The following is a 24,445-nucleotide window of genomic DNA, read 5'->3' on the forward strand; positions in this document are numbered from 1 at the left end:
CATACATTTAAATCAACTTCAATGGGCGACTGTCCGGCAGACATAAACAACATTTCAAGTATAAGTTGGCTGTTTGTTTTGGTTACCAAACTGTATTTTTGGTGTCATTCCAAAGTTTCCTAATAATCCTTCAGAGAGTGTTATCCTGGCTGCTTGTACGGCAGGGGAAATGCCAGTTTGACAATGATAATCTTGACTCTCCGGAGGTCAGCGTCTATAACTTTTGTAGAACATCTGAATATGTCACAGACATTGAAGCTGTCGTATCAGACAAGGTTTACTGTTGACCGCTAATAACGAAAAGTTTAAACCAAAAAAATTGATTGTGTACGACAAATTTAATGCCTCATTTGGACCATAAATTGAATCGTCGATGTTTCTCTAATAAAGTTTGGTACAAAAACATTTACGGAGCAAAAGTCGTCAAGCACAGGGACTTGATGTGTTAAAAATAAACACTGACGGCGCAATAGAATAACCATGACAGATGTCAGTAGAACGATTGAGCTTATGCGTACAACTAAATGATGCGACGGTTAGACACAAAGTCAACGAGCTCAGAAGATGCACATACTTCGAGTATGGAATACATTGTGGGAAGATTGCGATAAAGCTGTGCTTCAGCAGCAAGGACGCCAAGTCGCAATGAGCTACATATATATTTCTTTTTGTGAGGTCATAATTGAGAGGGCTTAAAGGCTCACATTTAGAACGGCCAGAACACAGGATGACTCTTCCGCCGTATGAGCGAGAGAAGCAATATGTGTATCATGGCTGCAAGGTCTCTATCATATACCGTAAGGAACATAAGTATGTGACTCAAGTGATATTGTACTCATTTTAGGATGTGAGACTTACAATAACATTCAATTTGCCAAATACTATTTCACCAAAGCAATGTATTATATTTCTATGATGTGATCTGATTTTATATAAGCATCTTATCGCTTATCGCTTGAGAGCGCCAGTTGACTCACTGTGATATTCAGTACAGCCCTGGTCAACAAATCATCGGTATGAGTACTTATAGTAATGATCAAAACCATGGCCACCTACGTAAACTTTAACGTCACTGATGTTAGTTCCCTAACAAAATATATCAATAGCCACTTATAACATGTAGGCGACAACTTCTAATGTCCGATACGAGTTTCGTTTACATGTATTATTGACTGAAAACAGGCAAAAGTACTGACAAAAATCGGACATCTTCATGCAATCATGAGCAACCACGCTGGCAATTACGACGAAAGTCAATGCAAGGATTTGATGGTCCTCTTTCCCACAGTAGTGGATCGGGAATTGCAGTATATAGCATAACGCCTTACCAGACCAGTTTGTTCCATACATGGTCAAGTTTAAGATTATTCTATCTTATGAACAACGTGTCATACTCTTCCAAAGTGGCGCAAAGAAAATAAATATTTCATGCTAACGATACATTAGCGTCCATGGACGCGATAAATCCCGCGCAATTCCTCATGATTTGGACTCTAACAATACTGGCACCACGAAATACCAGCACGGTATCGACAGCATGGTCTTACTCGTTTACACATTTAAAATTCACCCAGCAACTTATTTTTCTCATGGAGGTATTTTGCGTACTACCCCCACGTTCTACTGTATTTCAACCACTTGTAATATTGGGCTGTCATTATCGTTTTAATTTATTCATGGCGTGGTTTTGAAACAAAAGAATTGTAGCAAGCCACGCACGGGCAAGTGATAATTTATACTTATCTTTTCTTACGTCGATATAAATCAAAGTATTGTATCTCATCTTTTGTATTCTTTATGGCGTCGGTATCCGACATAGCCAAGATACTGTATAAATGGACACACACACACACACAACAATAACACGAGGAGACAGGACCAACAAATGTGTCAGTGGCTGGGCCGTGAGGCCTAGCCACAGGTCCGTATTCAATACACAAGTTCAAATTCTACGTCAACACTCGTTGTCAGTTCCAGCTTCTTTCTAGTAGTTATGACATTATTGACTTGCACATGACAAAACCAACTTTTATTCCAAACACAAAGGAGTAATTTTTCATCAAAGTTCCAAACATGTGTACATTCAATTTTTAATTCCTCTAGTTAAGATTTATTCCATGTTTAGTACAGAGTATTTAATTTCCCTACTCCAGCACCATCAATAACAAACGTCAACATAGCAAATAATCCGTACCAGAAAATTCACATACGAAAATTATGAATCTTGTTGACTACATTGGTGTTGCCGAGGACAATGACACATTTATTGCATTAAGCCCCATAGACATCAATCATTGTCAAGTATATACTATTTGGTACTGTGTTATTGAATCAGAATCGGTTTCGCTTGAGTCAACCTTGTCTAACTGCAAAGGCAATAATTCGATGTTGACTCGCCATATCGCAAACCTTCCATTCATAAGTGCTATGTACAAGTTGAAAGATCGCGCCAACATTAGGCAACAGACAGTCCATTGAGGGGGCTGAACTCCCAGACATAAAGGTAGTCTAAAAAAACTGACACAATACCTTTACACGTGAAAAGACTTTAAAATTGGATATTAAACGAGTTGCTGCATCCCTTAAACGCCAAATTAAATTTTTCGCTTCAGCGATAGATGAATTGGCTTATCTAACAAAGCCAAACTACGAATTGGTCGATTCACCACTTTCCTGCTTGGCACAAATACTTTCTCCGACCGCAATTTTTGCTGTCATAACGGCAATTACTTTTGTATTTTTATTTTTTTCAAGCTCAGGAAATTGCATATGCAAGTCCGACTATTCACGATTTTACTTAGTCATGTTCCGAGAACAAAAGTGTCCCTACTATTTTACCTCCCCAAGCTTCCATCGCACCACCATATCCTCCTATTGAGGATGTCATTTCTTCTCATTTCAATCACTCATTTCACTTGTATAAAATTCATTATTGCTTTCATGATAACAGTGACCATACTTTATATGCCATACAACTCTTTTATAAGTTGAAAGACTTTTTATTTCCGAGAACATTTCTTCAAAGTTCAGGTTCTTTTATTTTCATAGAAATTTCTACCCTGTCTGATTTACTAACATTATGCGCACAGCATATTGCAATCGCCCCAAATGGAGTGAAACACATGGCTAGGAAGCCAATCTGCTCTATGGAAGTCAAATCTTGTCTATTTCGGTCCGTTTTGCACTTGGAATTGCGTCCACCAAAATTATTCATCGACGATAACACCATTTTTACGATTCCACAGCCTTCAAAAATTCAAATACCTCTTGGTATGTCTTCAACATGTAGAAAAATTTTAGACACAGGATGTACTATTCGTTTGTTGATTGGGAATAAACCCGTTTGTGTAGAGATTCCACTCATCAACACCATTGACCCTTCGATTGCGGATCTTTTTACTTAAAACACGACACTTTCTGTATATTCACTTTTAAAGACATTTTTTGCAAACAAAAAACGACGTATTCTCGATTTATACTTCTACTAATGTAATTTCTGTCTTCTGAAAGCAGCAAGAGACTTCTATCATTTTTCTTAATTCGTAAAGGCAACACTTAAGAAATGCTAGCGACAGTCAAGTGATACCATCCATTCGCGACCACACATGGGACGACTCCAAGACATCAGCATCTATGCATCCTGGACTGCACTTGATGTATAGTTAGATTTGTCGGCTCGAAATGTATAATTATTGATTCTCTTCTCTCGAGCACTTACTTCTTTCACGGAGTGAGGTCTCTCCATTAGTTGAGGAACGCCCATGCTATTACATCAATCTAACGTTGGATAGGGGCTGTGAGTATATCCGACTTCAAGCAGAATTCTAACTTCCACATTCATAAGATTCCTCAAGCTGGTGATAAACGACGCTGACGCCACAGCCCACACCAATTAAGTATCCATAACATGACTGGCGCAAACGTGTGGGTGTGAACAATAGGAAAGAATATGGATAAAAAAGATTGAGAAAAGAAGAGCTGCGAGAGTTGACATTGGAGGAGATCCCTGGATGACCTGAAGAGCAGGTAAGACCAGACAACTGCTCGGTATTCCTCTTCTCCACGGCTTAGACATCTTGCTTCGCGCTACCCCTGCACTATTTTGTTAACAAGGCCATTTTTATCCGGGCAGTAGTTTACGTAGGTGCTCGAGTTGGCTTACTTCATAAAATTTTACACATTTCAAATTGCGCCGTGTTCGCGTCGATCTATTCGGATGTCAGTACGATTCTGTAGGTACCTCTCAGCTCAGTCTTAGCCAAGCGAGTTAGCTCTAGCAAATGAGTGAAATTGTCCCATTATTTTCCTCCGCTCATCCCCCATCCCCGCATGACAAACGTATGGAGTTTATATTATTGAGTTTTGTAATCATTGGTTTAGCAGACCCAATCGGCAAAAGTAATGCTGAGGTAGAGCACAGTCAGTTAGTCAAGCAGACAATAATAGCTGTGAGTTTATTTGACGATTCAGACATCTATTGTTTGCCTGCCATAGCTGAAGAACGTGCTCATGTTTGAGAGTGCTTTTCTAGCAAAGCTAAGCGGAAATTTGATGACAACTTTGTACCAGGCATTGTTCTATCAGCGTAATAGATCAGACACTTGAAAATATTATCGACTAGACGATCTTTCAAATCATCATCGCAATATTTTTTATGGTTATGTAATTGACATCGGAGCGATGAACGAGACTTGCCCTTCGAGACAAACTTTCATGGTCCTTACCAGATTATAGGATTCAATACTTGATTCTTTCTGTTAATATACTTAACGTTGGTCAATTGTACACATTTAATCAAAATTTACCTGGATGTGATGTAAGGCAATATTCATTCAACTATCGCTACATTCGGCATGAAAGACATCAATTTGTCATCATATTTAGCTGCTAATGATTCAAATATTTGTTGAATATCTTCATTGCGTTATAAATTTTGGACGAAAATCTATTCTTCTGTTCCAAAAAATGAAATGTTGACATCTAAAGGCCTAGAAAGTTTTACTTACAGATTGAGTAAAAAAGATACATTGCAAGTTTTTTTTTGCAATATTTACCTCTGAAAAGGAATCCATGCATAAAGTAATTAATCAATTACCCTGGCAGAAGAATACACTATTCCTAAATGAATGAATGCTAACAAATCGCTTATTCGAAACGAAGATGACAAACATATATAAATAATAAGTATATATGGTTAAGTTATTATTGAGCTTTCGACGCATTCTTCTCCAAAACTCTGGGTACAGCTGAGGCGCAAAATTTTCATTCTTAACGTCTATACAAGAACATTCATTTTACTCTCCGTGTGGTGTGACGTATGATTTTGTTCTTGAAAACGCTGAAATTAATTTTATCGGGCACATATAACGATGAACATCGTAAGAGCCTTAAAATTGAAGGACTTGAATAATTGTTTTTCAAAATTCAGAATAAAATCAGGGGTCACTTTTACAAATTTTAGTGCTAAATGCCTCTTGTTATTCGCCATCCATGTTTCACGTTTGTATATAGGAAAATCAAATTTGGATTTTCACAAAACTAAGACCATGAAAAAACTTGAAGTTTACTCACTGCAAGATCGTTAAAATGAGCCTGTATGAAAGGTAGACCAGAACAGTGTTGTAAAAACTGAGAGTCCGAGTTTCTGTCACGGAGACTCGATATAGATTAAGAAAAATTCAAGCTTCAGTCACCTTTGTCAATCGATCATTTTAAAGAAATATCTGCAAAAAATATTTTAAGATCAAAGTGTTATATATTATGAACACGCTGAATGATCCCGAAATGTGTTTTCCTTTTTCCCAAACTAAGAGAATTGCTTATTGTGGCGACAGACCCTATGAAGCCATGTTTCCTTATTTGAGAAAATACTGAATGATCCATGGCATGCCGTCTGAGGCAGCTACTAAGGGCCTCAACAGCTGTCATAGATGTTGACATTAACATTGCAATATTGCAGAACGGCTTCATAACACAGTCGATACTGTTCCTGTAAAGGAGAAAAGATAAGATCCAAGTCACAAACAATATTACAATAAGCTATTGTGTAGATTACATTTACCACACATTCAAACTACCAAAATATTAAATTCAACTCAAGCTATAGGCTCCAGAACATCATCTCCACCTTTCACGCTTGCTTTATATTCGTCTGTTTTGTGTCTATATGTGTGCTATGATTGTTAGTAAAGGGAAAGCAACTCCAACATCGTTCATATATTAGTGATTTGCGTTTAATGTATAGTAGTGTGTATTTTTTTTGTTTCACTGTCTTGTGTATAGAACCGATTAGGCAATACATAAAACATACATAAAACGCAAACAACCCAAATATGAACGATGTGTGGAGTTGCTTTCCCTTTACTACCGTATCAACACTGTGCCATGCCTCAACACCAAAATGTACACTAAAATTAGGCATAAAATTACAAAATAAAGACGGGCCGTAACAGTATAAGCCGGCACAGAAACTGAGAACAAAATAGTGCACATAACATCAACAAATATGTCGCATTACACGAGCACAAACCAAATGAACATCGATACACATAGCAGCCTCGAATTCATCTCAATATCCCCTTCCAAAACACAGAATAGAACACATCTCAGGTCGAAGGCATGTCATGAAGTACACTATCAGAAAACGGTGAGATACCAATCAAACCGTTAGATAAGGGAATTGGAATGACATTGTACACACTAATGATTACATAATAAGGAAGCGTCAAAAATAACTCGTCAACCAATGATTTCAAACAAAGTTTACAACTGACAACTTATAACAAAGAAAAAATACAACATTTTGAAAGCACAACATTAAACATGTTGACGACCACATATATCTATCTATTTCTCAATCTGGTAAACACAATACGAACACGACCTTGAACACAACTGAACAAATTAGACATCCTAGCTTCCAGAATAAAAAGAACGTACTTCCAGTGGGACAACATAGGAATACATACAATCTTCCAATATACCACACAATTTATCCACTGAAGATGAACTTGAGGCGACTGATGAAGAAAGTCTGGCAAACTTTCGAAACATAGCGTTAAAGGATCGCAGTGTCGTACGCAGTCTCTCCACTCTGGAGTACATTCTGCACTGACACGCAGATTACAGCTGTGTCTCACCGTGCCTAATCGTTCTATACACAAGACAGTGAAACAAAAAATACACACTACTATACATTAAACGCAAATCACTAATATATGAACGATGTGTGGAGTTGCTTTCCCTTTACTAACTTCGCCATGGCTAAAAAAACAATTTACATGAAACAGCCAAACAGGATATACACTTATATTATACACGATATCATACATAAAACGCAAACAACCCAAATATGAACGATGTGTGGAGTTGCTTTCCCTTTACTACCAAGACTTGAAGTTCCAAACTTTAAATTGTTTGTCTCGTGCTTTGACATATTCGTATTGTTGGCATCCGCTGTCCTACATCAAAACAGAACCTCTCCGGTGTGTGATTTAACATAGCTAATGATTTCGTTTCGTGTTTGCTTAATTTAGAAAGACAGAATGAATGAATGAATGAATAATTGAATGCATGGCAATGCACAATTTGCGCACTAATTAAGCGTGTATTCGATCGTAATCATAGTATATATTTACCAGAGTTTCAACCATATTAGGTCTCTGTTTCCGCAAAAGCTTTACTGATTGGAAAATGTCCACCATTGTTCTGCCTTGATTCGTTCGCATGCAGACACGGAAGCACAGAATACACCACTACGCCCGACACCATTCCTGTCAAGTACATTTAGATTATCAAGAATCAATCGAACTAGAAACATTTCGCTAAGTTACGCACATGACAAAGTATTGAATAATCTTAGCTGGCAGTGTAAAAAATAAAAAAGTTTCCGCTGGAGTGAAATCGATACTTACAGACAGTGCACTACGGTTGGTCTCTGCCCACTTTGTTCTTGCCAGCGCTTTACCATCATCATCAGCTCAAGGAACGCCGACGTAAATTGTGATGTAGAAATACCTGGTGGCCATTCAAGTAACTGGAACTGTTGAATTGTTGATGGATTCTGGTCTCCCTTAAATAAAAAAAAACTGAGGTTAGTTTTCATGAGTCCACAACTACGTTCCTTGTTTTCAAATAACGTCAAAAGACACTGAGAGACTTTGTTCCGTAGGAGAGATCGCCAGGGGCATTGGTCCTCATCGCATGTTCTCACTTCAAAGGTGTTGCACAACTCATATCTCAAGGGCATTTATATTAGACGTAGAGGGAAAAAAAATGAAAATCAAATTTATATAACGCGGGTATGGATAACTTACCATACTTAGTTTAAGTACTCTGTTAACCACACAGCCAATTTCACGCGTTTGAAGTAGCTCTATTTTGAAGGGTCCAAACTCAGATACATTTTCAACCGGCCAGTATTGTCCGTTAGTCTATTGAAAAAAAATATAATCAATGCATCTGTAACATAAGATGTCTTAGATAAGTGACGTAAGTACTGAACAAATACTACCAGTAGGATTAAAAATCTACCCTACAGACATCATGAGTCACGACGCATGGTAATTTGAAATGGGATCTCGCCCGCTACAATAAAACTATATCATGAAAAACAATAAAAATACGAAATCTTCATTTAAAAAATGTTATGTTATTTAAATGAAATGTGACATAATAAAGGAGTGTCGACACTCTTTGTATTACAGTAGCTGCGAAGATCCTGACTATTGTATACTATCCTTTATTTCATTTCGTTAACAATAATTCAATTTATATTTATCTTTCTCCTACCATGGGACTTTAAGTACCTTGAAAAGCACTTACCGCCGAACCACACATGTCTCTCAAAAGATAGAGCTTGTGTCGGCTTTATGTTATATGGGGACGCATTTCACATGACTGACTTTCAAAGTTTGTCATAATCCAAAGTTTAAAGTATGAATTACACTAACATTGCCATTAAGAATGGTACATATCCATTGAAACGTAGCTGTATCCGTCTACGTACCGGGTTATCCTTGTCCGTATCATTCAACATGACGATAGTGTTCGATTTGTTATCGTATACCATTCTCCAAAAGTCTATCACGGTATGGGGCAATGGCAACTGTGTTACCAGGAAACCACTCTTGACTGAAAAGGCCTGTTAAATGTAGAAACAAAGCTTGTCTATCAACCACCGCGATGAGAGCTATGCTATTGGCATAGACATTATTATTTATATTATGTAAATATTAATTAAAAACAAACTTTTTACTACAGTTTCCAAAAAAGTATGGATATGGGGCAATTCCCTCAATCATGAATAAATGTTCTATAAATGTTCGTTAATGTGTCAACGCAATTATACGATGAAAACTGTCATGAAATTTCTCTGCTTACAATGTGCCAATACTTACATCAACATAACTTGCATTGATATAATCAGTTGATTGAGTATCCTGGACCACGGTGACTAACTTTACTCGGTTTTTGTCGACTGCAAAGTAGAAAACTAAGTATTCATTTAGTCTGTATTTTGAATTTTCACTCTTTGTTTGGCGCAGAATGAATGTTTGTCTTGCACTTAAAATAGACCATTGACAATGATAATCTGCTTCTAATCCTTTAAACTTTACATCGGCAAAATGGTAAGAATATAATTGCTTTAAAAAATAACAGAAATCCTGGAGAAAGGCCTCACTCTAAAGAAATGACTTTCACTGCCCTCACATAATGTCAAGTATCAATTTCTATTTTTCTTCTCCTAATCAAACTGATTAACAAGAACGTTAACAAGAACGATTTACTCACGTGGTAATAGATTCATGTATCGATTCTTATTTGCATTATTTGGCCTTCGTCCACTTGAGCAGTCACTTCGTTTTGGTGTGAATTTTGTCTTGTTCAATTCCTTGACGAAATTGAAACGGAAATTGATTAGTCCTCTTACATATTTTTGCGATATTTTGAAACAATCAGAATATGTAATCACAATAGAATCTCTAAAATACCTGCCACTCAAGATGTAGATATGACTCATTTGTTTCTTGGTCAGTTTTCAGTAAATTAGCAAAGGCCTCCTTTATATCCGTCGCCGCTATGGTTGTTTTAGTTTGCCTGGTTGCATCTGCAAGGGACTCGTATTCACTCTGTGGACAGACAGACAAGACACGAGCTTGAGAAAATACCATGTACAATGTAAATTTGTGCACGGAGGGAAATGTACCCTGTTGATACTGCAAAATACAAAAGTTCATTTCTCTGATTTCCTTTTCACCCTTCTAAGGGGAATAAAAAGAATGAAAAACATAGTTTATGATTGCTAGTTGTTTTTAAAAGACATTGTATGGTTGGGGTGTTGCCATAGAGTTGGATTGTATAACTATTAAATTTGTAAGTGACAAAGATTCTATGGTAGAAAGCGCCTCGGCGACAGGTATTCGGACTCCCAAACTTTTACAATTCTTTTTTGATCTACCACTTGTTGGGGCTCATTTTAAAGGTCTTGGAGTAAAAAACATTTTCGTTGTCTTACTTTTTCGAAAATCGATTTTCCCATTGGGGTGGCGGCCATTTGTAATTTCAAATATAGGTAAACATCAGGCTATTTGTTTTTCTAGTACGAAAATTTGCACGATAACACCTGGCTTTAATGTTTGATTTGCTGAGAATGGTTTAAGTCACATTGAGGAATGTTTGAGCAAAAGTTCAAGTCTTTCTCTTTCGAGGCGCATACTACCTTAAATATTCCTATTCTAAAGTGTGACACTAAATTGACCATAGATACGCAAGTTGTTGTTGCAAAGGATCATTTTTTGTCAAAATTAACTTGTATGGATTGAGTCTGACCACTTGGTTACCTACAGTACTAGTTCACTGACCTCATCGTGATGAAAAGTAGCATAGTTATTTTCTTGATCCTGCGTTTTACACTGTTTTATGATGACGTCGTCAGGGTCAGCATAAGTATGGTTTCTATGTGTGTCGTCTTCTGTAATCGTCTTCCCTTGCTTACTGTTGATCGGCTGCATTGGTACTGTTTGAAACAAAAGCTATATGATAATGCTATGATGATAAAGTATGTCGGGATGAAAACACTGATGTCATTTACCGCAAAGTTAATCAACCTAGTAAGTGTTTTTCCTTAGGAAACTGAATCAATTTGATGTAAATAACTCACACTGTTTTATAAATCGTTCATCGAGAGTATTTTCACACTTTCAATTGTCTGCTGGTATGTGAATATACATGTTAGGAAAATAAACAGATTGGAAGATAGTAAATATTTGCAGCAAAATGGATCCCTCGGACTTATACAGTAAGCTCGTTTTTACTCAAACAAAATTCAATCTTGCATTCCAAGTTTCAGCATCAATTTCATCGATATAATGAATTTGCTCCCTTCGCATGATTGAACAGAATCAACTAAGCTTTCAAAAGTTTTGTTTCAGAGATATACCTCTATGTGTTTTTGTTGAGTTTACTAAGTGCTGCTGTTTCATATTTTGAAATGGATGAATAAATATATTTGTCACTGCCGCAATGCTAATTGCGTGGATTGGTGTAATAAAAATTGGATGACTGATCGATTGAAATGCCTAAATAAGGTCAAAATATCGTCTTTGCATACAGGTATAATGAAAATAATCTATTCAAGGCCAAAGCATGCATTAGTTACTCACACGACGATGATGTTACTAGAACCCCTTAATACAAATATTCTGTTATACAAATGACATGGAAGTTTTGTCATTTAAATATCTACTATAATAAGTAATCTAAAATTTTCATCGGAGAAGTCTTGTTTATCATTTAAAAAACAGAACAGATTTTATTTGCTTTATTGCCGTCAATCTGTGTAAAGTAAAAGTCGATGTAATTTCGGCATTTTATGGTATGTGAATATGCATATTAGGAAAATAAACATTAATTATACCAGGAAAAGAAACACGAAGTAGAGTAGCAAAGTTGAATATTGCCTAACAGATATAAACAGAATTTAATGGTTGTGAAATTGACTAATAAAATAATCAGAGAATTACAATGGAAAATAACTAAATAATGCCTTCATTACCTGATTCTTTGTCAATATCATTGGGGAGCAGACAATTCCACATCTTACCCGTTCTGCGAAATTAGGAGACGAGAAAAAAGTGATAATGTAGAATATGTGATCTTATTTTTTTATGTAAAGTCTTGCTTTTAATGAGGTGTTTAAAACTTGCTGTTTCACCATTGTCAAAGTATCGGACTAGATAGTATTTTGTCTGCTTGCCTCAGGTATATCTTAACATCGTCTTGCAAGTTAGGTAAGGTTACCTCTGTAAGCGTATATGTTTAATACATATTATAGCTCTTTGCGACCGATGTTTCAGTGTCGAAGGATCGTTAAACCACTGTTCCATTGGTTTGCATTAGTTACATGTTTCTCATTTCGTTTAAAGGTCCGAAAAATGATCATAAACTACTGATTAAAATAACGTACACTTGAGTAGAATGAACTCAGTCTGTTATCAGAGAAGCGTAATTTATTTAACCAATTAAATTGAAACAATGCGTCTCTGTAGACATTTACCGTTTTTGTTATTATCAGTTTTCCTCCAAACTGTCTTTCCAAACTAAATTTTACTTTCTAATGCAAGATGTTATCAAGGCATTCATTTCCTATTTCACAACAATAGAAATTTATTTACCTACCGTTTGAAGTAGATGAAACCAAGGAAAATGAGGATCAAGACAATGAACAAAATCAGAGATATACAGCTAAGCAAGATCGTTACACCATTAAATACTGGACACGAAATTGGTGTTGCTGTTTTTCAAATTGAAACAAAATATAATTACATTGGCATGCTTCTATATGCATCTATGAACTGTCTGAAAACATGCAATTCAGAGTCTAAATACAATAAAAGAGAGTTATGGACACAAACGTCCAATGGTATGGCCAAGGGAAACAAAGAAATATTATTCAAAGTATAATAGTTTCTGTATCCGAAACTTGCAGGAATAATTTTATATTGCACGCACGTTGTAATCAAGTCCTCAAGTGTAAAGCATAGCATTGCTAAGATAGTCTACGGTATAACTGAGTTTAGAACGCCGTGAAAGGGCTACATGTGATGTTTGCAGAAAACGAAGTCTTTCGACTTATTGCATATTGGCCGTATTGTCCTGGCACTCATTGGCAATGGTCTGCTAATGATGCATTCTTTAGGGCATATTTTTCGGCGCCTAATTTTTATCTTAGACCTTTACATCGAATGCTCTTTTACATATATATATATATATATATATATATATATATATATATATATATATTAAACCATGTTGACCACATATGAAATGTCTATGTCATGTTGTGTAAAGTTATACAACATTCAGAGGAAAACAAAACGTTGTGCTCACATTTGGTGAATGTTTGCACCTCTTCACTCCACGCACTGACACAACAACTATTTTCAGCCAGTACCTGGTGAAAGTTGACAGCAGTTATTTGGCATACTAGTAAATTTACAACAAGGTGCTGTTACAATATCAATCGAAGCAGACTTCCATCACGTGCATAATCAATTTGCTCCGATGTTCACACGCAGAAGTTAATGTCACACCGCTGCCTCTCTCGCTGCCAGTTGGCGCTTTATCGCATCTTAACATAGCTGATGCGAACTGATACTTATGCAACTTTCATACTCGGGACTGTTAATGGCCAGAACGGATAAGTTAATGGAGCTTATGGTCGGCATAGCCTAAGCCCACTTCGAAAAATTATTGCATTCAGAAAATTAGTCAAAATATTTAGAACTATGATAAGATTTTAAAAGTAACCCGTTGGTGAAACATGTATTATCTTCAACGATTTATTGGCTGTTAAATAGGTACCATATATAACGTTTCGTTAAAAGACATAACCACTTTGCAAAACGGATGAATTGTGTGCATGCCAAAATAAACTTCAATCATGATTCAAATCGGTAGCAGCGAGCCCAAATCATGCACTTTATGTATTCTTACCTGTATAGAGTAAATACGGTCTTGCATTAATTCACCAATTGTACAAGAGAAATCATCCGTATAATCTACACAACCATTTGGTGCTTTGATAGTGCTCGTGACATTGTCATCAGTAGACTGCCAGTATCGAATCGTGTATGACGTTATCTCACCATTTGAACACTGAGGCGCGATCCATGTTACGACGATTTCTGTATCAGATGTACCTTCAGCTGCAACATTCCTTGGTTTGCTCGGAACTGTTGGAGAGGAGAAAAATGATGTGTACTTACATCAATCAATTTTCTTATAAATTTGAGATATCTATTGATGACCATTTCACGCAAAATTGTAGCCGAGGATTACATCTAACTTTTACAAATCAGAATGAAAGATACATCTTAATAAGATAAAAAATTACAAAATACTTGTTTTACACCAGTGTATACGTACGTACGTCAATACGTTGTTCTGATAAGAGAAGAGCTAAAAAACGGCGCCTCAGCAAGCAAATTTAAGACGTTTTTTTCAATTCGGCAGCAAAGCTGCGACAGATAACACAGATACTTAAAAAGATCAGATTTGTGAGTTTATGTCGTCTGTTACTTTGTTATTTTATGACCACATTACGCTTAAGACGTACTCAACATTTTGAGAAGTAAAAGTACCGATCAATCAGGGTAAAAAGCCTGAAACAAATATGTTGACATATACAATAGCGACAACTCGTCAGGAAGCAGGTATATAGTCATTCGGGTAGAATCCTTTCGAATTAAAATCGTATTTTACTCAAATCTGGCATATATAAGCTACCAAAATCTCGTGTAAATCCGCGTCGGCAGGAATTATTGCTATAATTAACACACTAACCGCTCTCGTGCGTCACTTCTGTGACAGAGTCTGGCAGTCCATGCTCGCCGTATGTATCATAGGCGGTAACCGTAGCTTGGTAACTAGTGGACGCATAGAGATCTGTAATCACGTGTATAAACTGAGTTGCGTCAAAGTACATGTCTTCGAATATCTGCATATCGCCACATTCATAGGGAGACAATTGTTGAAAACAGAGTACATAACCGCCCAATGGACAATACACGGTTAACGGCTGTGACCAGGTGATCAGAATCTCAGACGATGATATTGCTGCTGCCGTCAACTTCTCTACCTTCTGTGGATCTGTTTGATAAATTGAAATCATAACTCACCTCAGCTCGAAAATGAGTTTTTCAAATTTATCTCCATAATGTGCAAAATTAAATTGTCTTCCCGGATTGCCAAAAATGAGAATCAGGAGTCATTTTGCATATTTGGGGATTAGAAATGCAAATGACGTCACACTCTAAAACATTGATATTGAAATTCAAAAATGACCGCCAACATCTGTTACTCCAGGGGGAAAATAAATATATTTATGTTTACACAGATATAACATCGCTCGAAATATTTGTTTTTCACTATTACTTTGAAAAGGAGCACGAACAATTTTTTAAGAAGGCGAGTAATTGTAAAAAGCTGACATTTGAAAGATTTGTCTTCCAGGTTTTCTAGATTCAAAGTTCGATGCACTTCAGTTATGTTTACAAAAAGACGCGAACTGTATGTTCCTGAAGTGAGACGTTCCTGTATAGTTACAATTTCCCTTGATATTCTACACTTACGTGACGAAAGAGTCGTATTGAATAAAGGGTCACTGAGTTTTCCATGTCCAATCGAATTATCCATGGTAACGCTAATCTCATATTCAGTGCAAGGGTCCAGCTCATCAAGAAGTAAACTGGTCTGGTCTGGCCCTGTTGCTCTCGTTTCATACTCTATGCTTGTCCCGTTCACCCGATAGTGTATTGTGTAAGACGTCACAGAATCGCACCGCAGTATCTCTGGTTCCAAGTATGCCTCGTCTATCTATCGTACAAATAGCAGGAAAACTTAGCACGGCGTAGAGAATGGGCAGATTTGTACTCCATGACACTTTTCATTTTCCCTGTTGTAAGAAATGGGCAATTTCGCAAATGGGCAGATGAATGAATATTGCTTCCATATCCAAGAGTTTAGCTTTCTTCTTTTAAACATGGTTTAGCTCCCGTATGATTATTCGTTTCGAGCGAAGAAATGTAATATAGTTTTTCCCTGCATGTCTCTATTTGGAAGGTTTAAAGGTATAAGATAGTTTGAATGTTCAGTATTTATCAAGGCCCAACAACTACACTTCGATACCTGAAGGTTTATCATATCTGTTATAACATTCAGGTTCACGGTTTTGCTTTAATTCTTTCATCCGAGATGAGTATTTTGGGCCATCGTATGACAGTTTTCATTATAATAATGACCCACTGAAATGTCATTACCTCCCAAGTTACCAAAATTTCGTTCTTGCTGATTGCCATAGGCGTCTTCATCGTTGGTATTCCTAACGGAACTGACGCCAAAAACATAAGATTAAATGCATTTTGGACAATCAAGATAACGTAATTTACTAGGATGATTGCAAACCAACATCTTATCTGTCTTTGCATTTGCAGACATATAAACTAAAACAAACTCAAACATATCATTGAGTAATATTCCCATGTAAGTTTACTAGTGAAAATGTCAGCGATAACTCCAGCGACCTCTGCAGGTGAGCATACGTGACTTTGAATGCAAGATTAAAAATTATAACCTCCACATGTGTAATATTGAAGGTGGGAAATCACTCGCCATGTACAAAGATTAGAGTCCCTCTACAAGGCAAGAAGCACGGGCAATGTGTCACAAAGGTTACACGAATCACAAAATACCATGTGTTTCTCCTATATTCAATATCACCCAATGAAAATTTGCCTTACCATCACACAGTGTTTGCTCTGTAACTGCAGGACCTAGATCGCCACCGCCGCCATCACCAGGTCTGTATGTCCTCACAGCAAATGTGTAACTCATATAAGGTGTCAGCCCAGTAATAAGGGAGTACGTTTGGTGTGCAGCTGTCACGACGTATCGTTCGAACTCATTATCGTTGGCCACTTTATACCAAACTTCATAGTTTTCTATCGGACCATCTCCAATATCAACAGAAGTATCCCATGCATACCAGTTTACCTTCATTTCAGTTTTAGCAATATCAGTGATCCATGGGTCACGTGTCAACACTGGTTGGACTTCAGTTTGTGAATGAAAGAGGGAAGAAATGGATCTTAAATTACAAATACTGACCTACAATTATTCAAATATCAACCATGTATCATATGCTCCTGATATTGCAAGAAAGGAATCAGTTGATGAGTATTTCTTAATTTGCACATTTACATCTCTGTATCGAGGTGATTCATACCTAACCTGTGTGGCTTACTTGCGATGGACAGTGATCGTATTGCTTCTTTTACAATTTAGGAATGTCACATTGCGTTATTGCTTTCATGTTATAACTTTTAGCTCTATCATTTTGATGCAATTAACACGATTGGAACCACTTCGGGAGAATAGGACCTTTTGTTCAAATTTATCAAAAGTGTTACTTGTCCTATAGCTGATTCAACTAACATTACTACAAAATCATATTCTCCCAAATTAGTTCAAATCGTTTTCTTCCTGGGCAATAAAACGCCAAATGTCTACAGGCAAAGCATTGTTGTTACGCTGTGAATGATATTTTTTGAATCAACATAAATATAAGCAAATTTGACCTTGGAAATAAACCAATATGCATTTACATTGTAGCAAATCGTACCAACTACATGATAACAACATTGAGTTGCAATAATTTGTCAACTCACATGGCCAATTAGCGATGAAACTATTTATCATGTTGCGGTCAAGAAATATATCTGTGGTGTACAGAAGAAATTATGTTCCATAAATTCAATGATTGAAATAAGTTAATGTATATTGAAGATAGTTGCGGGCTACGTTTTTTGACGATTTTACTATGAATAAAATATAAAAACTTACTGTAGGCATCTGCAATAATTTGCGTTCTATCATTACCAGGCATAACTTTACATTCGACCGTGTCACACTTTGCGACAACAACGCTATTAAAAGTGTTTGAAAACTCGTAGTCTGGATGATTTCCACTTGTTACATCTCCATGATGAGACCTCGATGAAGTCGTCAATGTCACTGTTGTATCTGCCTCGTTCGCTGTGACTCTGCACCTAAATGAAGTTGGCTGACCGGAATTCATCTTGTTTTCCTGGTTGAATGCATCAACTTTAGGAGTTTGGGCTAAACAGGAATATAAGTACAGAAGAATAACTTTATTCCTAATGTAATTTCCCCGAAACATGGATCGTACAACTGCACACTCTAAACTGAATTCACAAGCCATCAACATTAATTAACAGACACAATTACAGTTGCAATTCACTTGCATTGCTTACAGGTTGTATATCATCAAGAGCAATGATAATGTCTCGGACGTTTCCGACGTATAGTTGTAATGGTTTGTGAAAAGATGGATAAACAATGAGGTCAGAGGTCACAAATATAAATGGAGAGCGAAGGTATTCGGCAGCAGATATGAGGGAGCCTTTACCGCCATAATATACACGATGAATAATGATAAATTTGTCATTTAGAGCGCGTTGTCAAGCTTGTATTGTGGAGGGAACACATCACACAGATCCAAGGCTTCATACTTTATAGCTTATAATCTAGTACAAAGGCAGTCATTCAAACACTCTTTACAATAAATTACTGTGATTGGTATTGTCCTACCACTATCAATTTTTAACAAACCATCTGTCTCTAGGTTTACCTTATTTGACAAGTGTAGGTAGAATGAAAATGACCCTAGTTTACAAGTGTTGGCCTCTTACCTCTTACTTCGAATAATTTCTATCATGTTTAAACCACCGGAATTCTTAGCTTTCAGCTTTCGCCTTTTCTGTACTATTCACCATCAAAGGATCTTTGTGTTTATATCATTAACCGTGATTCCATGCTGGGTTCATACGATGTATATCATAACACAAATAATACACGTGCAAATGCCAAATGTTACAGTCGACATGACGTGAACAAGATTTATTAATTATCGGCACAGATTTTACAATAGGATACATAATATGGCATTCCTGGAGAAGCCTAACTATACTTAAGACAGAGAGATCACGCAATATTAAATTAGTTTTTGCAAGATTTACCGGGCAATGATACTCGCAGCATTTTTGAAAATGAAAGTATTCGTCTTAGCACCCCTAAAAGTGCGAAAGAGACAACCACATTGTGAAAAACATACCAGTTTGACAATCATTGTCGATGAATCCATAGATACACGTAGTGCCACAAGTCCCAGTGTTCTTATCACAAATGGATTGGCAATTGCATTCGATGCATCCACCATCTCTGTAAAATTTGTTATCAGCACAGCCTGTCAAAGACACAAATCTAGATTAAGATGACATTTGCGGCTGCAAAGTATTGTAAAAACGACTTTAATCTTTGCAGTATTTGAGAGGTGGCTTCAATTCGAATCAGAAAAGAATTCCGAGAGAAATTGTAAAAGAGGTTACCTATAGTATGGAAACAGGATGTGTCAAAGCAACAACCAGCATTCAGACAGTCTGTCACAGAATTGTTGCCACAGTCAATTCGATCACCGACTGGAACAGCGGCACAGACCTCTGAGAAGACAAAACCGAACGTGAACAGAGGAGTGAGTCCCTTTTCAGCCAAGATGCAGGAATGTTGAATGAGAACTGGATATGCGTGTCGGCGAGAGATATGAGGAACGTGACTCAATTCATAAAATAGTGTAAGTTTCCACAGACTATATTAAAGAGTTAAGGTTCTTGCAATAACATGCCACTGGAACGATGAGTAGACATAATTTGGAAAACGATTGTATTCTTATCTGGAATAAAGGACGCGCAATGCCATACTGCCTCATTACGCCAACGGGATCACCTGATGGTGGTACATACAAATCCACGTGTGTAAAGGCTTATATGAAAATACATGTGCGCTTTTGTGAATTGTTGTGTTTACACCGTGGTCCATTCGAATTTATTAGCACTGTTTTGCAAACATAGAATGCTTATTTTATTATTGTTAGATATTATAAAATCAAATTATGTCAAAACTAAGCTGTTCATATTAATTACTCGTAATAATCGTTAAAATTTGAATTTTCCTACGAATCCTGTGTGCGAATAATTAGTAAATAAAACACAAACCAATAGATCTTTTTTTCATTAGGCCATGTTTTCCAAGTAAAATAAAACATACTTTAAATAATGCTAAATGTAAATCCACATGGTTGTACATCATAAACTGCTCATAGCATCGCTATGCTGTGGGACAAACATTCAATCGCTACCAGGGTTAACATTTCCTAAAGAAGCCCCTTTCTTTGCTTTATGTTCAAATCCTCTCAGAGACTAATTTACATACTTGTCAAGAAGCATTCGCTGCCGCCTTCAATGTTCCTCTCATCACTGAACCAACAGCACCCACGATCAAGACAGTCGACATAGTTTGTCCAGTACAACTAACGCGATCTTGTTTTTCGATGGAACATTTTTCTGTAAAGGATAGAATACTAATCCTTAAGTTGTTTCAATAGTCATAAACCTGAATAGCAAACACACATGATTGTATGTGCATGGCAACAGTTCATGTCAGTGTTTCTTTAGCTTAGTAGGTTATTTATAGGAGTCAAATATATCAAGCCCATTATTAATTGCAGAGGCAACCCCTTAGTTGAACAATGTTTTGACTCAGCTGAAAAGGAGAAGCAGGATACTTCAAGGTGCACCAAACAAACGAACGAACAAACAAATAAACAAAAATAAAATAGATGTATATGATATATATATATATATATATCTATATTTATATATATATATAAATATATATATATATGTATATATCATTTAATGAATATGAGATAGATAGACAGACAGACAGACAAACAGACAGACAGACAAGACAGACAGACAGACAGACAGACAGACAGACAGATAGATAGATAGATAGATAGATAGATAGATAGATAGATAGATAGATAGATAGATAGATAGATAGATAGATAGATAGATAGATAGATAGATAGATAGATAGATAGATTGGTAGACATGTCATCAACATCGAATCTCTATACACTCCACATGGTAGTTTAGTGTAAAGCGGAGACAGTAAAGATAGAACACGTGCACACATGTGTGCTTTTAATCAGTCACGATTTGCATTTTGGGAGAAATCTGTCACCGCGTTACCTTGCCAGGTTTGGCACTGACGTCTCACCTATATCAAGTATCCACGTCGGGTACATACAATAGGTGATGTTCAAGATTGATACATGCACGTTCAGCGACAGAAGCTCTTTAAAGCGCACATTTCTTTATAATCGCCTTATCTTGATGCGATTAAAGAATTATAATCGTTCACAGGAAGTGATACATTTACTACCACGACGACTGTCATATGTCGATCGACCTTTCACACTTGCAAGTTATCAAATAGTTGATGGTCGAAGCTTGAATGTCACATGAAGAGTAATCGTTACCTGTATCCCATTGTAGGTGTATAATGATCTGGTAACACAATTTAAAGTCCGTTGACAACGTATTCTAAGGCTTACTGCAACTTATGGTAAAGCCTTCAAACTTACCAGGAAAACTGCACCAGTACGGACCTTCCTCGATAAAGCAGCAAGTTAGATTTTCACATCCTGACAGTCTTCCACCATCTAGGTTACAGTTCACGCGGTTTTCCGGTTCGACAAAATCGCATGTTTGATCGCCTACAACGTAAAGAGGGAAGTCTGGTTTTCCGATGTCAAGGTGATTTGAGTGTGTTTTAGTGTTTCCTTGTATGTATGTATGTATGTATGTATGTATGTATGTATGTATTATGTATGTATGTATGTATGTATGTATGTATGTATGTATGTATGCATGTATGCATGTATGCATGTATGCATGTATGTATGTATGTATGTATGTATGTATGTATGTATGTATGTATGTATGTATGTATGTATGTATGTATGTGTGTGTATGTGTATCTGTGTCATGAATCTTGGCAATATTCAGTTCGTGGTCAAGATGTTGCCATCATGGTGCGTAGCGAATCGTCCCTTTTAGGGATGGCGATGTGGCCTGCAGATGTTGTTTATGTTTTCAGTGCAATGAACGCTGACGCTGTAGACCCGGGCTCGACTCCTGGTAGAAGTATTTATTCTTTACTTTGTATTAAGCGCTGCCAGTGTTACCCTTTGCCCTGACAGTAAATTATTGATACCATTAGTTATTATTTTATTAGTAGAAGATGAGGACCAAGCCGTAGTATAGCACCAAATGTGAATTATATTGAATATTATGATTTGTTTTGGTTAATACGTGTCCCGTGTTTGTAGAAGACATGCCAAAGTTTTATCTTTAAGATAAGAAACTGATTAAACCAACATAGTTGTTATATAACTAACAATACATGAATTTTTCTTGATGTCACCATTTTTGTATCTTATTTTCTCTCGATCCTGTAATCATTTATACATATGGACACACTCATTGTCCGAAATTAAGAATTAATAATAATAATATCTCCACATTTGTCACGACGCAAACAGGTTTATGGCATGTAAATTTTACTATTAATTCGTCTTTGTTTATTCGTACTCCAAGTGGACAAGATCGTGCTAAATATATCGTTATGCTGTCAAGCTTGTTACACATTTGTAAGATGTTATTTAAATTGTGATAATATATTGTTCTTTCGACGACAGGAAATCAACTTACAGAAACTATGCAAAACCTGACTTCCTTAAACTTAATTCCGCCAATATTTGATAACTGATAGTGTTGCTATGCTCCATACTGTAATATTAAAATTAACATCCTCTTTTTCAAGTTAACCAGAGCTGTCTTTAAAAAGAGGTTTTTCAACAACGAAGTTTAGTTTTCTTGAATTTTCTTTAAACTCTATTGATATTTTTCAAACCGATCACATCACTGTAAATATTGAAAACGTCCAACAAGTTGTAAGCAGCAATCTCGCTCAAAGTTACTCTTAATAACTCATTAGTCCCTTTTAGGGCGCTCTCCTGGCACTCCCCAAAGGGGGTGGGTGGGTGTGAGGGACGATTATTGACGTATTACTATTTAGGTTGTTTTATGTCACATTTTGTTGAAACAAAGTTCTTTTACAAAAGAAATTATTGACGTTTAACAACGACTATGATGCACCGTACGATATCGCTAGACCTAATCATTGACTGAAGTATTAATAAAGATCACATACATAATGCTAACGACAATAAAACCCTGAAAATTCTTACTATAACTGACGAGATAAAATTTAGTCTGACGGAGTCATCAACCAAGCTGATTTTGGCGATAGAGAATGACTCCAATTCCCTGATTCTGATTTCTGATGATGATGGGAAAATGCCATCAAATCATACTAGCAATAGGAAAACAGATATGTTTATTTTACCGGAAAACATTTGTCCAGTGTAAACAATATCGCACACAATGATACCGAATCAACACTTTGTTCATAATTTGCTCATAAAGCCTTTGAAATGTTGTTGAAAAATGAAAAATGTATTATCAGCACTACTCAGTACAAAGTACAATAATTGGTCTCGTAGATTAAAACAGAAAGGATAACATATGAATTTGCTTTCTTTTTATAATGAGTGTTTTATTCTGCACTTTCACCGGTATCACACAGGAACATCCTTCGCTAGAGGCAGGCCACAAAGAAGCGAGTTAAATACCTACGGGCTACTACCAATATTTTCAAACGGGGATGCATCGGCCAAGTTGAAAATGTCTATTCATGAGTATGTCTCTCCGAAAAGATGACCTATTGTTGGTCATTTTCTTGAGGATTTTAGGGGAATTTTTACCCTTATTCCACTGCATTTTAAGATTTTCCTGAAGAATTGGGACATTTCCTTTGTTACAGACCCATATTTTGTGGTTTTATGGATGAAGAGTGACCCAGTATAGGGAATTTTTTCGTGAGAGTGGCCCAATCGGGCTGAACGACTCGAACATCTTTATATTGGAGTATCCCCTTGGTTAAGTGAGTGCTTTTTACTACGGATATTCCAGTCTGCCAAGGAATAGGATTAACTTACAGGGATAGGCTTTTGGGGCTCAAAACACACTCCCCCACCACCACACACACGGACCGGGATTTAAACTCTGTTTCCTGATCAAATTTTGATGCGAAATTCTTCCGTTAGAAAATCCGTCCGTTGACCTATCAAATAAGGAAACTGCGGTTGCGAAATTGTACAGAATGTGCCACCATTGATGGCCGGAATGGTCTGCACATTGTTGTGCTATCGAATCTTATTTTGAAAGCGACTAGAGCAATCATTTAGCGTCACTCACCTTTGCAGGTCGTTAGAATTAAAATCCAAACCAACACTACAACGAAGATAGACTTTTGGACTTCACAAGTTGCCATTACTATACATCTAAGAGCGTGTCACGCTCTTCCAGTTTGCAACGGCAGAGTTATTGGTTTGGTTTTT

The 24,445-nt window shown here is 36.7% G+C and overlaps 2 protein-coding genes across 4 annotated transcripts in view; one reads left to right on the top strand and one right to left on the bottom strand.

Annotated features, from left to right (window-relative positions):
- The window catches only part of LOC139138254 (kin of IRRE-like protein 1), a 242,937-nt gene that overhangs the window by 75,060 nt on the left and 143,432 nt on the right, over positions 1–24,445 (top strand). The window lies entirely within an intron of this gene.
- LOC139138246 (receptor-type tyrosine-protein phosphatase S-like) lies at positions 1,884–24,383 on the bottom strand. Its single transcript, XM_070706552.1, has 22 exons — positions 24,303–24,383; positions 21,566–21,697; positions 20,347–20,477; positions 19,467–19,577; positions 19,193–19,324; positions 17,902–18,177; positions 16,800–17,111; positions 16,320–16,390; positions 15,633–15,876; positions 12,679–12,793; positions 12,056–12,108; positions 10,863–11,017; positions 9,993–10,130; positions 9,793–9,892; positions 9,399–9,478; positions 9,008–9,142; positions 8,316–8,432; positions 7,914–8,071; positions 7,638–7,772; positions 4,710–5,989; positions 2,287–2,826; positions 1,884–2,223 (listed from the first exon to the last, which is right to left on the bottom strand). Exons 6-19 carry the CDS (start codon positions 18,134–18,136, stop codon positions 7,679–7,681), a joined length of 2,007 nt encoding a protein of 668 aa, XP_070562653.1. The 5' UTR covers positions 18,137–18,177; positions 19,193–19,324; positions 19,467–19,577; positions 20,347–20,477; positions 21,566–21,697; positions 24,303–24,383; the 3' UTR covers positions 1,884–2,223; positions 2,287–2,826; positions 4,710–5,989; positions 7,638–7,678.

Source organism: Ptychodera flava, chromosome 8, assembly GCF_041260155.1.
Source record: "Ptychodera flava strain L36383 chromosome 8, AS_Pfla_20210202, whole genome shotgun sequence".
Taxonomy (NCBI): domain Eukaryota; kingdom Metazoa; phylum Hemichordata; class Enteropneusta; family Ptychoderidae; genus Ptychodera; species Ptychodera flava.